A 16,022-nucleotide genomic window follows, 5' to 3' on the forward strand; every position below is an offset into this window, starting at 1 on the left:
ACCAAACTGGTTTTCGGAAAAACAGTAGTACAGCACTTAACATCAGGCGGTTCCAGGTAAATGTTCAAATGGAACAGCAGCAGGGGGAGAGAGCGGCCATTCTATCTTTGGATGCAGCCAAAGCATATGACAGCTTGGAGTGGGAATATTTATGGCAGGTCCTTAAAAGATTTGGCATAGGGAGCAAATTTATAGATTGCATAAAATTATTATACCAAGCCCCTAGAGCAAGGGTTCAGGCCAACGGGTATATTACAGAAGTGTTTGAGTTAAAAAGAGGGACAAGACAGGGGTGTCCATTGTCACCGGTTCTCTTTAACCTGGCAATGGAACCCCTGGCATGGGACCTGAGACAAACTCCAGAACTGAAGGGTATGTGTGAAGGGGTAACGGGAAATAAACATCTAATATCTCTATACGCGGATGACATGTTGGTCTATCTGGCAAATTACCAAATTGAAATCCCAATAGTCCTGAGAAAGTTAGAACAATTCGGGAAACCATCAGGCATAAGAATAAACTGGTCTAAATCAAACATTATACCCCATAGGGGGGAGAGCCCAGGCGACAGAGAAGAACCAATAACAGTAAAATGGAGGGATAATATGAAATATTTGGGGATTCACGTTTCAAATAATCCAGTGGAATTCGAGAAATTGAATCTGGAGCCGTGGATAAAATGGTACCAGAGTAAGACAATATCTTGGGGAAAACTGCCATTAACAATAACAGGAAGAGTAAACCTGATTAAGATGGTTGTCCTCCCCAAGATTTTGTATATTCTACTACAGTCCCCCGTATACATACCCAATCGGGTGTTTAAAGCCATAGATAGTATTACATCCTCATTTATATGGGGTAAAAAGAGGGCTAGGATAGGAGTGGGGACCCTAATAAGGAATAAGAGACAAGGTGGACTGGGACTCCCCCATTTCAAATTATATTATATGGCCGCACAGCTATGGCAAATAAGGGGATGGATAAAGGGGGATTGTGAGGACAATATTAAAAGTATGGTGGACCAGGAAAAGAAAGGGTATACCCCCAAACAAATTCTTGTAGAACCAGGAGGTAGTAGAATTAAGACCCCCCTAGTAAAACAAGCTAAGAAATGCTGGGACTATGGCAACAAATTAATGGAGTACAAGGGCGTGGATTCGGAAGTCCCAATCTGGGCATGTAAAAATAGGAGGGAAGATGGCATAAGAAACACCGAGATCAGGGCATGCTGGGGTAAATTTGGTATAACAAAATTAGGGCAGATGTACGAACGGGGAATTATTAAACCATTTGAACAACTCACAGTAGAATACCAGGTAGACAACAAAATGTTTTTCCGATACCTCCAGTTAAGACATAGCCTAAATGTAACATATGGTAAGGAAGAAATTAATATACAGGACTCCCCACTTAAACAATTACTGGGTAAAGAAAGAGAAGTAAGGGTATCAACAATATACAAGGTATTAATAAATCAATTGGAGAATAGTCAAGTGGAAAAAAGTAAACATGATTGGGGGCTAGACATAGGGGAGTTATCGGAAGAGGAGTGGTCCAGAGCGCTGTCAGCGCCATCTAGGGCAACGGCATCTATAAGGTATCAACAAATACAGTTGTTTATACTGTATAGGGTATATGTGACCCCGGTAAAATTAAAACAGTACGATGCAACTAAGAGTGATGTGTGCCCGAAGTGCAGGGGTGCAACCGGTACATTTATACATATGATATGGCTATGCCCCAGGGTACAACAGTTATGGGAAAAGGTGGGACAAGTGGTAGAACAGCTGGGGGTTTCGAACTTCGAAATAAATGGGAAAATCGGCCTACTGAATATAATGCCTCAACAAAGAATAAGTAAAGATGACCAGGTTTTCGTTGAAAAACTAATGACGGTAGTGAAAGTGTTAATAGCTCAAAGATGGATGGCAAAGGAGAGCCCGAGTTTTAAACAGTGGGTGAACCTAGTAAATAAAATAATAAGCCACGAAAGATATATGTATTGTAAACGGAACAATATAGGAAAATTTCATCTAATATGGGATAGGTGGGTGACCTCAAAGCACTATAAGATTGGAAGGTAACACTTAAAAGTACATAGTAGACACATATATAGTAACAGTGGCACGAAGTATATGGTCCCACGAAATCCCCAGTAAAGGAGGGATAGAAGAGGGACCCGTATGAAAGGAAAATAAACTAGGGAGAGGAGTAACACATAAAATAGGAAAGTCACACATACCTTGTAGATAAAGTAGTGAGTAGATATAATTAGAAAAGAAAGGAAGTACCTGAGGCTGCTTTCCCTTTTACACAAACAAATGAATCACGTATAGATAAAAACAATAACACTTAGAAAAAGAAATGCCGCACAGCAAATAGGAGTGAGCACAAAAGATAGAGTAGAAAGCACAAAGACAGAGAGAAGTAGGTAAAAAGAGCGATACTTTAGGACTAATCCACTTGGGGGGGGGGGGGAAGGCGGGAGGGGGAGGGGTCGGTAAATAATTCTGACAGGTAGTATATGTAGTAGAACTGTAGAGAATTGATGTAGGGAGATACTTGTTTTGATGAAAAATGTTGTATATGGAATGTGAAAATGTGTCTTATTGTATACCTGTACAATGTTTACCGTTTTATCAGGCACTGGGTGCAAAATGAAAAACAAATAAAATAAAAACTTTATTAAAAAAAAAAATACAGTACATGGAAGGAAGCTGTTATGGGAACCAGGGATGATTTTACATTATTGCAGGTTCTGGGTCACTTACCAGCTAATTTTCTGTAAACGAGTCTTATTAGTCCTGTCTACAATAATCTCATTCAGGAATAAATCTCTCTTCACCCTCTTATATGTGGTGGAAAATGTGTTTTATTATAGAAGTATAAGATTTACACCGTCCAATCATTGAATTTTGACTGTGGAGGTTATTCCGGATTGGCTCGCTCCCCCACGAATTCGCATTTATACTCATGTGCAGACGCCGTGTCCAAGTTCGCCATCCCACTCGCACCCAACATTGCGGGCGGGGGGCGTGGGCAGATAGACGAGCCCATTGGAAACGCCCAGCGCATCATGGGTGTTCCCATCAAAATGCTGGGCGTTCCCATGGAAATGAGGCAGTGACGCGGCTGCCCGCCCTGTCTTTGCACTAGGCGCATGCAAAACTAAGGCACCTGGGAGCACCTTTGTGTGCTCGTTCTACATCATTCCAAGGTCAGCAAACATCAATGATTTGGTCCACCCCCTAAGGCTGCAAATGGATGTTTATGGAAAACATAAATTCACCGTGTGAATGGGGGGGGGGGGCAGCAATGCAAACGGCGGGCGTGCTTCAAAAGACACTTAGTGCTGCGGACTACGCAGCACTGTGTGTCAACCAGAGTAAGGTCCAGTGTGTGTGTGTGTGTGTGTGTGTGTGTGTGTGTGTAACGTAGACCCCACCTGTATGTCTCTCAAACTTAAACACGTGACATAATCCAGGAATCATATGAAGGTCATCACCCACACACCAATACCAGAACCTCAGGTGAACGTGTGGAGGAGGCACCTTAGAAGTTCCACACCTGCCGATTGCGTTACGCTCAAAGAGACTACGTCAGTCATACGTCATTTTGTGATAGTGAGAATCAGAGGGTGTCCCCAGATTCTGGAGCCCCTAGCCAGCTGCCTTATAGCAGAGCTGGCCCGGATCGGGACACACAACTCTAGAGGATAATTCCACCTTTTCCGTGGAAAACGTAAGAAAGTGACTCAGCCCTTCACACCCCATATTGTTGGCTTTTTCATGACATAATACTGGATGCCCCAGGAAGGTAAGATAGCCCGGGTGATGTCAGACTGCCACTCACCAATCAGAGGACCTGACACAAGACACCCTACCTAGAATCACTTGTTCATCCATTTACACCAAACCAATTACTACTGTAGGATGGGAAGTGTGGGTGACAAGAACGGGTGTGGGTTGTTAGGTCTACACCAACGGAATGGGATCATTCGTCAGACTGCATTTAGGTCTACAGTCATTAGGTCGACCCCACTAGGTCGACTGGCAGGAAGGTCGACCTGACTTAAGGTCGACATGGGTTTTTCACTGTTTTTTTATCCAAATGTCGACACAGTCGACATGGACACAGTTGGCAATGAGAATCGGACGCTCGCAATGCTTCGGGCACGGTGCCTCGCTGCGCTCGGCACACTATTTTATTCTCCCACCACGCGCTAGTGGATGGTAGGGCATGAAATACCGCCTGTCGGCACATGTCGGCTCAAAAAACAGTGGGAAAACCCATGTCGACCTTATGACCAGTCGACCTTCCGCATGTCGACCTTTATGCAGATTCGACCTTAAGTCATGTCGACCTTGGCCCATGTCGACCTTAAGTCAGGTCGACCTTCCTGCCAGTCGACCTAGTGGGGTCGACCTAATGACTGTAGACCTAAGTTCATTCTAATAGATGACCGCATCCCACACCAACTAGGTCGACAAGCACTGGGTTGACACCCCAAGGTCGACAGGCAGCAATGACGACATGGGTCTAGGGCGACAGGACATTAGGTCGACACAAGCACATGGGCAAGGTCGACAGTCAAAAGTCAACATGGGCACAGTTTGAAGTGCACCACATCCCCTCGCATGCTTCGGGCATGGTGCCTGGCTACACTCGGCACACTGTTTTATTCTCGCACCACACCTGAGTGGATGGTAGGGCATGAAATACCGCCTGTCGGTACATGTCGGCTCAAAAAAAAACCGTCGACCTAGCCCATTTCGACCTAATGCTTGTGTCGACCTAATGACCTGTCGACCTAGACCCATGTCGACCTAGTTGGTGTAGACCTAATGACCGTATCCCACAAGAACCATATACTGTAGCAAGTCTGTGTCCCCTGAGAGTCCCCATCAGACAGGCGGAATCCTCTGCTCTCTATGGAGATGAAACATCTGTAGTCAATAATAATGTTGTCACATACGGCAGTTCCACGCACACATGGACCTGTATAATACCGCACACATACAGTGACACAGATAGATTGTACATATCAATGCACAACCCATAGCAAAGAGAAATATTACACCCGAGTCAGTGTAACAGAATGAGTAACACCAGAGCCGGCCCTAGCCTAAATTATGCCCTAGGCAAGATTTTGACTGTTGCCCCCTAGCACCGCCACTAGTTCCGCCTCTGACCCTGCTCCCCTTTCCCAGCATCATCAACCCTCATCATTGCAGTCATCATTTTGGTGCTCCTACCCGCAATATTTTAAATAGAAACAGCGCACCCATTCGGTGCGGAGCCCAAACAGGGGTGTGTTCTTGCTGGGAAGGGGCATGGCCACACAATAGTACCCCCAATTCAAATTATGCCACACAGTAGTGCAACTTTATTCACATTATATCATGCGATGGTGTCCCTTATTCACGTTACATCACACAGTAGTACCACTTTACCTTATGTACATTACTCCTCATATTATTCACATTGTACCCTTCGAAAAAAATCCTGAGAAAATATTGTATTTTAAGCACCTCCATGGCCACACTGAAACCCAGCACAAAGCAGTGTGTGCTGGATAGAGGAGAAGAGCTGCAGCTGCTGCTGTCACTTAAGGGGACTGGGCCCTTTCATCAGACTTTGGCCTAGGTAATTTGTACCCCCTACCCCATTCTCTAGGCACCCCTGATAATACCACACAGTAATGCCCCTTACACATGTCACACATTATTAATGCATTTATACATGACACACATAATGCCCCTTACACATATGCCGAACACTATTGCATAACCCACCCACCCGCAGACAGGACTCGCACAGCCGCTAACAGCCTCACTCACACACACAAAATAGGCATGCTTCATATCATTTTAATCAGCAGAAGCTGCTGATGCCCCTAGGCATTCCAAATGCCCTAGGCAATTGCCTAGTTGGCCTATGCCTAAGGCCGGCTCTGAGTAACACACGGTCATAATAAACCAATTAACCTCTGACACACGCAGAGAATATCCCGGGTCAGCGCTGGTATTATGCAGCCGCACCATGGATGGAGGAGTCCATAACAGTAATTGTGCAGCTGCACTGTATTTTGTACATATATACTGTGTATTCTGCGTGTATTCTGTGTATATTCTGCATTCTGCGTATATTCTGTATTCTGAATTCTGTGTCACAGTACTGAGCTTTTATGTAAATATCACAAGGTCTTTATTTTACTTTTTATGTGGCTGTATCTCATGCCAAACCATCTCTCCTATAGCAAGCCACTATTATACCTGTGTACTAGCACACGTCTGTCCCACACCTGTATACCTGCAGAGCGAGCCCCTACTATACCTGTGTACTAGCACACGTCTGTCCCACACATGTATACCTGCAGAGTGAGCCCCTATTATACCTGTATACGAGGACACGTCTGTCCCAACCTGTATACCTGCAAAGCGAGCCCCTACTATACCTGTGTACTAGCACACGTCTGTCCCACACCTGTATACCTGCAGAGCAAGGCACTATTATACCTGTGTACTACCTTGTTTGTCCCTCACCTGTATACCTGCAGAGCGAACCACTACTATACCTGTGTACTAGCACGTGTCTGTTCCACACCTGTATACCTGCAGAGCGAGCCCCTACTATACCTGTGTACTAGCACACGTCTGTCCCACACATGTATACCTGCAGAGCAAGCCCCTACTATACCTGTGTACTAGCACACATCTGTCCCAACCTGTATACCTGCAGAGCGAGCCCCTACTATACCTGTGTACTAGCACACGTCTGTCCCACATCTGTATACCTGCAGAGCGAGCCCCTACTATACCTGTGTACTAGCACACGTCTGTCCCACACCTGTATACCTGCAGAGCGAGCCCCTACTATACCTGTGTACTAGCACACATCTGTCCCACACCTGTATACCTGCAGAGCGAGCCCCTAACATACCTGTGTACTAGCACGCGTCTGTCCCACACCTGTATACCTGCAGAGCGAGCCCCTACTATACCTGTGTACTAGCACACGTCTGTCCCACACCTGTATACCTGCAGAGCGAGCCCCTACTATACCTGTGTACTAGCACACGTCTGTCCCACATCTGTATACCTGCAGAGCGAGCCCCTACTATACCTGTGTACTAGCACACGTCTGTCCCACACCTGTATACCTGCAGAGCGAGCCCCTACTATACCTGTGTACTAGCACACGTCTGTCCCACACCTGTATACCTGCAGAGCGAGCCCCTACTATACCTGTGTACTAGCACACGTCTGTCCCACACCTGTATACCTGCAGAGCGAGCCCCTACTATACCTGTGTACTAGCACACGTCTGTCCCACACCTGTATACCTGCAGAGCGAGCCCCTACTATACCTGTGTACTAGCACACGTCTGTCCCACACATGTATACCCGCAGAGCGAGCCCCTACTATACCTGTGTACTAGCACACGTCTGTCCCACACATGTATACCCGCAGAGCGAGCCCCTACTATACCTGTGTACTAGCACACGTCTGTCCCACACCTGTATACCTGCAGAGCGAGCCCCTACTATACCTGTGTACTAGCACACGTCTGTCCCACACATGTATACCTGCAGAGCGAGCCCCTACTATACCTGTGTACTAGCACACGTCTGTCCCACACCTGTATACCTGCAGAGCGAGCCCCTACTATACCTGTGTACTAGCACACGTCTGTCCCACACATGTATACCTGCAGAGCGAGCCCCTACTATACCTGTGTACTAGCACACGTCTGTCCCACACCTGTATACCTGCAGAGCGAGCCCCTACTATACCTGTGTACTAGCACACGTCTGTCCCACACCTGTATACCTGCAGAGCGAGCCCCTACTATACCTGTGTACTAGCACACGTCTGTCCCACACCTGTATACCTGCAGAGCGAGCCCCTACTATACCTGTGTACTAGCACACGTCTGTCACACACCTGTATACCTGCAGAGCGAGCCCCTACTATACCTGTGTACTAGCACACGTCTTCCTGGTACAATCTGAGCAAATTTCTCATTGATGATGGGTATTTGGCCACACAATGTTGGGGTGGCACTGTGTGTGTGTGTGTGTGTGTGTGTGTGTGTGTGTGTGTGTGTGAGTCTTTGGCAGGCCTGGGATTACAGTGGAATGGGCGCTCTATGTGAGAGAGGACCTAGTGTTCCCAGGATGACTGTGCCAGTCTCTCTCTGCCTATCTGTACAAACACACAGTTGCACAGGGTTCTATCCCTGCGCTGGCAGGACGATGCTCGCTGGCAGCCGTATCAAGCAGAACAATTGAGCCACGAGACCGTCTGACATTAACACTCATTAATTAAATAATTCCCATTCTGGCGAGGCAATCATAATTTATTTCCCCACATTAATCTATTGTGTGTTTTGTAGTCAATCAATCCTTGCGAAAAAATAATGTTATATTCAATCATCATCTGTGTTTTCCCAACAGGGCCCCAGTGACAATAAGAAGACATATCTTTGGTTAATAAGAATGACATAACACAAAGGAGTCTCAGCGGGATGCTGGGATAGACAGGATGACAGAATGGTGACCGCCATGACAGTATAATGTGCGCACCACCTGCCACAAATATCTTTATTTATAAAAACCATCACAGAAACGTCACAAAGACGTTTAAACTGTATGTATCCTGAGATCGCAACGCGGCGTGCATGAAGCACAGGCGGAACAGGAAATGCTGAAAAATGTCACTATCATATAACTAATTGCAACATATAAAATATCAGGAACGGAGAACATACCAGAAATACAAAAGGAAGCGCAATAGATTTTTATTTCTTCTAAAAACAAAAAGCACAATATAATTATTTAATTGTGGGAGGCAGTCAATATACCAACAGTCAAAATGCCAACAATTATTGGCAAACAGGCAAAATGCTGATGCCGTCAAATAGTCAATATGACTTTCAAGTCAGCATTTTGAACATGTCAGTATTTTGACTGTCTGCAAATGAACCAGCAACCCAATAACCTATAGTGTATATACAGCTAATCCTATACATCTAGGGGTATCCAAATGATGTCTAGGTCGATAGTCTATAGGTCAACACCAAATGTCGACATGCACTCGATCAACACTGACAAAGGGTCGACATGCGGTAGGACGACCATGTCAAAAGGTCGACATGCCAAAGGTCAGCACCTGAGAAGGTCGAAGTATTTAACGATTTTTTCTTTTGCTAGACTTTTTCAGGCTTTATAATCCACGTGGACTATGACTAGGAATGGTAAAGCGAGCCACGCAAGGGTACACGCAACACTAATGAGGGGTCCATGTTGACAGGTGTTGACACATAAAAAAAATGTGAAAAACGTAACTTCTCACATGTCTACCCTTTTTCAGATTGACTTTGTACTTGCCGACCTTTTGTGGTCGACCTAGAACCTGTCGATCCTATAAGCAACACCCACATCTATACTGGTCCCTGGCCTGGCTCCAGTGCCGGGAGAGTGGCGTAACCAGCAGGACTGTGTCGGCAGCTGCGACAACAGCAAAAAGCCTAAATTCTGTTACCACTCATCTTGCCTCTCTATATTATTAGGCCCTATTTATAAGTTCAGCTGTACCCTTAATAGTATTAACGGAAATAGCAAACTCAGAATAATATATATATATTAGGTGAAATGATCAGTCCAACAACAAAGAAACTCTATTACATCCGATGCAACGGACTGAACTACAAGGAGATCTGGAGGCATCAACACACAATCCTACAACTCCGACACTAAACTGTGCAGCTACCAACTGATTATAGGTCATACTGTATGTATATATATATATATATATATATATATATATATATATATATATATATATATATATATATATATGTATAATACAGGTAGCATGATGTTATACTGCGGGGTGGACATTGTGTGGTTTATATAAAGCTGTCAGTCTGACATAAGAGCCCCGTTGGTTAGAGACGGACAATAATGCCAGCAGAACACGTTGCACAATACGAACATTGGTACAATTTCAGTATTCATAAGAAATGGTCCATTATAAAGAGCTGTGTTCTAGATCTACCGGTTCTATGGGGCAGATTTATTAAGCTTGGAGAAGAGATAAACTGGAGATAAAGCGGAGAAAAGGTAAAAGGAGATAAAGCACCAGCCAATCACCTCCCAACTGTCTTTTTCAAACACAGCTGATTGGCTGGTGCTTTATCTCCTTTTACCTTTTCTCCACTTTATCTCCAGTTTTTCTCTTCTCCAAGCTTAATAAATCTGCCCCATGTCATTAATTAGCTCGACTTCGTATGGTTGACAGACATGCATTAGGTGGACAGGGACAAAATGTCAACATGGATGGTCGACATACACACGGGTGGCATGATTTTATTTTATTTGGGGGGGGGGGGGGCTTTGTTTTGTATATATGCAAAAATAGGTCCAGGAAAAGAGAGAGAGAGAGAGAGAGAGAGAGAGAGAGAGAGAGAGAGAGAGAGAGGGAAGGATGTATATATTGTATTTAGAAACAATAGGCACTCACAGGTGACTTTAAATTAAAACTTATCTTATGGAGGGTACGTATTGGCCCAGAATAGGTCCAGGAACCCAGTTCCCGATGATGTCATAATTAATTGGAGGTTCGGGAACTCAGTTCCTGCTCGTTTCTGATGAGAAATAGCACCGGTTACATCATGTGACCACAATCAGTGGAAACGAGTACTCCTGCCGTTTAAAATGGTGGATCTTTGTTGTTGTTTTTTTTAAAGACATTTTTATCATATTTTGCAATAAAAAGACACTAAACATCATTGGACATTGTCAAATACTGAATAACAAAACATTGAAATAAGAAGAAAACAAAAAGGAGTGATCATCCGATTTGAGGATCCAATCAATGTTATTATAACGAGTGTGTAAGATATCAGTGATGAATAAACATTGTCATGAGTATATCAGTTTGATGAGTCTCAGGTATATTTGTGAGGTTGCTATAAGGTTCCAAAACTGCTACGACAAGGCAGGGTATGAAATAAAGTATGGGTCCAGTAAGGTAATGGTGACACCGCGTAATATTAGAAAAGTGATCTAAAATTCACATATCCAACTAGAAAACAATACAAATAGAAGATAACATAGAAAAGAACGAGGAGAGATAGAGGAGGGGGTGGGAGAAAGGGGGGGATCACATGACAAGTACAATATATATATCTATATATATATATCTATATATATATCTATATATTTATAGATATATATCTATATATATACACACACGACATTCATCAGCAGTAATAATTTCCAGTTGATCTTTGTATCTCTCAACCTTAACGCATGTCGACCTTCATCTGTTGACCTAATGCAGGTGGTGTCAACCTAGAAACTGGTGACCTATCATCCGGCTATATCATGACAAATGAAGCGGATATTGGACATTGCTGTTTGCAGTACAGGAACGCGCACAAGTCAGCCCACACCAGCCGGCTAATAAACCATTGTATTACACGGCATATGAATGTAATACACACATGACAGGGATACGGTGACCACTGCTGCGGTGCGACCCAACGCATCATTACATAGACACCGGCATACACATTACACAATCCAGGCCAAGACAACATAATCCACAGACATTTCCAACACATTGTCTGCAGGGGCAGCAAACTTCTCAGCAGGTCAATCATTTTCTGTATTATCTTCCACATTTTCCATAAATAAATATATATATATATATATATATATATATATATATATATATATATATATATATACAGTATATACAGTGCTATTTTTCAGCAGGCTCCAGCAGGAACTGAGGGCCTTATTCTAGTTCACTCTTTCTGACAAAATCCTTCTTAGATGGACAAAACCATGTGCACTGCAGCTGGGGCAGATGTAACTTGTGCAGAGAGAATTAGATTTGGGTGGGGTTTTACTTCAAAGTGAGATCTATATTGCAGTGTAAAAATAAAGCAGCCAGTATTTACCCTGCACAGAAACAAAATGACTCACCCAAATCTAATTCTCTCTGCACCTGTTACTTCTGCCCCCCTGCAGTGCACATGGCTTTGTCCATCTAAGAAGGATTTTGTCAGAAAGAGTGAACTAGAATAAGGCCCTCAGTTCCTGCTGGAGCCTGAGTATATATGCCAACATAGTAATTGTGTCACCTACCTTCACAATAGGTGGGGTCTCCCTGCAGGGGCACGAATCCGCTGCGACACTCACACGTGGCTTTGGTGATCAAGTTTTTACATTCAGAGTTTTCCCCACACCGATGTCCGACCGAGCAAAAGTCATAACCTAGAAACATCAGGAGAGGCGTTACCAGAGCGCCCTGTATATACCGGCTGGTCAGATCAATACCGGCCACATTCATAACCTAGAAACATCAGGAGAGGCGTTACCAGAGCGCCCCGTATATACCGACTGGTCAGATCAATACCGGCCACATTCATAACCGAGAAACATCAGGAGAGGCGTTACCAGAGCGCCGTATATATACCGGCTGGTCAGATCAATACCGGCCACATTCATAACCTAGAAACATCAGGAGAGGCGTTACCAGAGCGCCCCATATATACCGGCTGGTCAGATCAATACCGGCCACATTCATAACCTAGAAACATCAGGAGAGGCGTTACCAGAGCGCCCTGTATATACCGGGCTGGTCAGATCAATACCGGCCACATTCATAACCTAGAAACATCAGGAGAGGCGTTACCAGAGCGCCCCATATAAACCGGCTGGTCAGATCAATACCAGCCACATTCATAACCTAGAAACATCAGGAGAGGCGTTACCAGAGCGCCCCATATATACCGGCTGGTCAGATCAATACCGGCCACATTCATAACCTAGAAACATCAGGAGAGGCGTTACCAGAGCGCTCTGTATATACCGGCTGGTCAGATCAATACCGGCCACATTCATAACCGAGAAACATCAGGAGAGGCGTTACCAGAGCGCCCCGTATATACCGGCTGGTCAGATCAATACCAGCCACATTCATAACCTAGAAACATCAGGAGAGGCGTTACCAGAGCGCTCTGTATATACCGGCTGGTCAGATCAACACCGGCCACATTCATAACCTAGAAACATCAGGAGAGGCGTTACCAGAGCGCCCCGTATATACCGGCTGGTCAGATCAATACCGGCCACATTCATAACCTAGAAACATCAGGAGAGGCGTTACCAGAGCGCCCCATATATACCGGCTGGTCAGATCAATACCGGCCACATTCATAACCTAGAAACATCAGGAGAGGCGTTACCAGAGCGCCCCATATAAACCGGCTGGTCAGATCAATACCAGCCACATTCATAACCTAGAAACATCAGGAGAGGCGTTACCAGAGCGCCCCATATATACCGGCTGGTCAGATCAATACCGGCCACATTCATAACCTAGAAACATCAGGAGAGGCGTTACCAGAGCGCTCTGTATATACCGGCTGGTCAGATCAATACCGGCCACATTCATAACCGAGAAACATCAGGAGAGGCGTTACCAGAGCGCCCCGTATATACCGGCTGGTCAGATCAATACCAGCCACATTCATAACCTAGAAACATCAGGAGAGGCGTTACCAGAGCGCTCTGTATATACCGGCTGGTCAGATCAACACCGGCCACATTCATAACCTAGAAACATCAGGAGAGGCGTTACCAGAGCGCCCCGTATATACCGGCTGGTCAGATCAATACCGGCCACATTCATAACCTAGAAACATCAGGAGAGGCGTTACCAGAGCGCCCCGTATATACCGGCTGGTCAGATCAATACCGGCCACATTCATAACCTAGAAACATCAGGAGAGGCGTTACCAGAGCGCCCCGTATATACCGGCTGGTCAGATCAATACCAGCCACATTCATAACCTAGAAACATCAGGAGAGGCGTTACCAGAGCGCCCCATATATACCGGCTGGTCAGATCAATACCGGCCACATTCATAACCTAGAAACATCAGGAGAGGCGTTACCAGAGCGCTCTGTATATACCGGCTGGTCAGATCAATACCGGCCACATTCATAACCGAGAAACATCAGGAGAGGCGTTACCAGAGCGCCCCGTATATACCGGCTGGTCAGATCAATACCAGCCACATTCATAACCTAGAAACATCAGGAGAGGCGTTACCAGAGCGCTCTGTATATACCGGCTGGTCAGATCAATACCGGCCACATTCATAACCTAGAAACATCAGGAGAGGCGTTACCAGAGCGCCCCGTATATACCGGCTGGTCAGATCAATACCGGCCACATTCATAACCTAGAAACATCAGGAGAGGCGTTACAAGAGCGCCCCATATATACCGGCTGGTCAGATCAATACCGGCCACATTCATAACCTAGAAACATCAGGAGAGGCGTTACCAGAGCGCTCTGTATATACCGGCTGGTCAGATCAATACCGGCCACATTCATAACCGAGAAACATCAGGAGAGGCGTTACCAGAGCGCCCTGTATATACCGGCTGGTCAGATCAATACCAGCCACATTCATAACCTAGAAACATCAGGAGAGGCGTTACCAGAGCGCCCCATATATACCGGCTGGTCAGATCAATACCGGCCACATTCATAACCTAGAAACATCAGGAGAGGCGTTACCAGAGCGCTCTTTATATACCGACTGGTCAGATCAATACCGGCCACATTCATAACCGAGAAACATCAGGAGAGGCGTTACCAGAGCGCTCTGTATATACCGGCTGGTCAGATCAATACCGGCCACATTCTTTACCTAGAAACATCAGGAGAGGCGTTACCAGAGCGCCGTATATATACACCGGCTGGTCAGATCAATACCGGCCACATTCATAACCTAGAAACAAGAGGAGAGGCGTTACCAGAGCGCCACGTATATACCAGCTGGTCAGATCAATACCGGCCACATTCATAACCTAGAAACATCAGGAGAGGCGTTACCAGAGCGCCCCGTATATACCGGCTGGTCAGATCAATATCGGCCACATGTGCATTGATCAGATAATAGATACATTCTGGGGCAAGCAGCTGAACGTACAGAGCACCAGCTATTATATATCAGTACACAGAGGGGGAAATTTACTAAGATGGGAGTTCTGATATGATGGCACTATGGGCAACCAATCAGATACAATCTGCTATCTTCTAGAAGGTGCTAAATGGGGACATGACTGTTTGATTTTTATTTATATGACAATACAATGCTTTTTGAAAAGAAGACTCCTGAGTACCACTGTCTATTCTACACACACACACACACACACACACAATCACATTAGATACTTTCAGTAGGTGACACCGCAGTCTATAATTGCTCGGTGATGCAGACAGGGAGCAGCATCTTCTACCTACAGTCACAAGTACTCATTACAGGAGCCAAGTTTTAATTATAGATCACAGATGTTATACCACAGGTTCAGACATACGCACTTATTTAAGTTGATATCACTGAGCAAACAGGAATTGGTTCATTGATTTATTAATGTAACATCCAGCAGGCCGCAGGTAGACAGGTGTCACACAGAAGTATGAGAATAACCCACAAGATCAGCAATCTTTGTAATATTACTGGCCAACTCGCCCGCACATTCACTCACTCAGAAGGTATATGCATTGAATGCCCCGGTGCTGTCCTAGTGAATATATAGACAGGATTGTGAAATCAATCTCTTCTATATACTAAAAGGACATTGAGCTTCTCAACTCTATGAGGGGAATTCAAGAGTATTGAGTGCACGGACAATATTTTCACCTATGATTTCCTACACAGAAAGAGCAAATAATACTGAAACTGATATCCCATAATATAAGACTCTAGTATTTCTACATTGCCCATAACCCGAATCGCCGCTCAGTCAGATCCCTGGATGCTGGCACCAGTGCATCTCACAATGTAATTTATCTTCTACAGCAGGGGTGGTCAAACCTGTCCTCAAGATCTACCAATGGTGCAGGTTTTCCAGGCAACCTGTGGATCTATAGTAGGAATGAATGCAGCAGGTTTTAAAATGTGACAGTTAGTAATGACTACAGCTGTG

The 16,022-nt window shown here is 45.0% G+C and overlaps 1 protein-coding gene across 7 annotated transcripts in view; it reads right to left on the reverse strand.

Annotated features, from left to right (window-relative positions):
* The window catches only part of NELL1 (neural EGFL like 1), a 558,514-nt gene that overhangs the window by 333,453 nt on the left and 209,039 nt on the right, over window positions 1-16,022 (reverse strand). For 4 of the 7 annotated variants that reach the window (XM_083164037.1, XM_083164036.1, XM_083164041.1 and 1 more), the window contains exon 12: window positions 12,162-12,290. The exons of the other annotated variants lie outside the window; for them this stretch is intronic. In XM_083164037.1, the coding sequence (XP_083020163.1) occupies window positions 12,162-12,290 (129 nt within the window). The remainder of the gene's footprint in view (window positions 1-12,161; window positions 12,291-16,022) is intronic. 7 annotated transcript variants of the gene reach the window in all.

This window comes from Crinia signifera, chromosome 11 (genome assembly GCF_055691185.1).
Source record: "Crinia signifera chromosome 11, ASM5569118v1, whole genome shotgun sequence".
Taxonomy (NCBI): domain Eukaryota; kingdom Metazoa; phylum Chordata; class Amphibia; order Anura; family Myobatrachidae; genus Crinia; species Crinia signifera.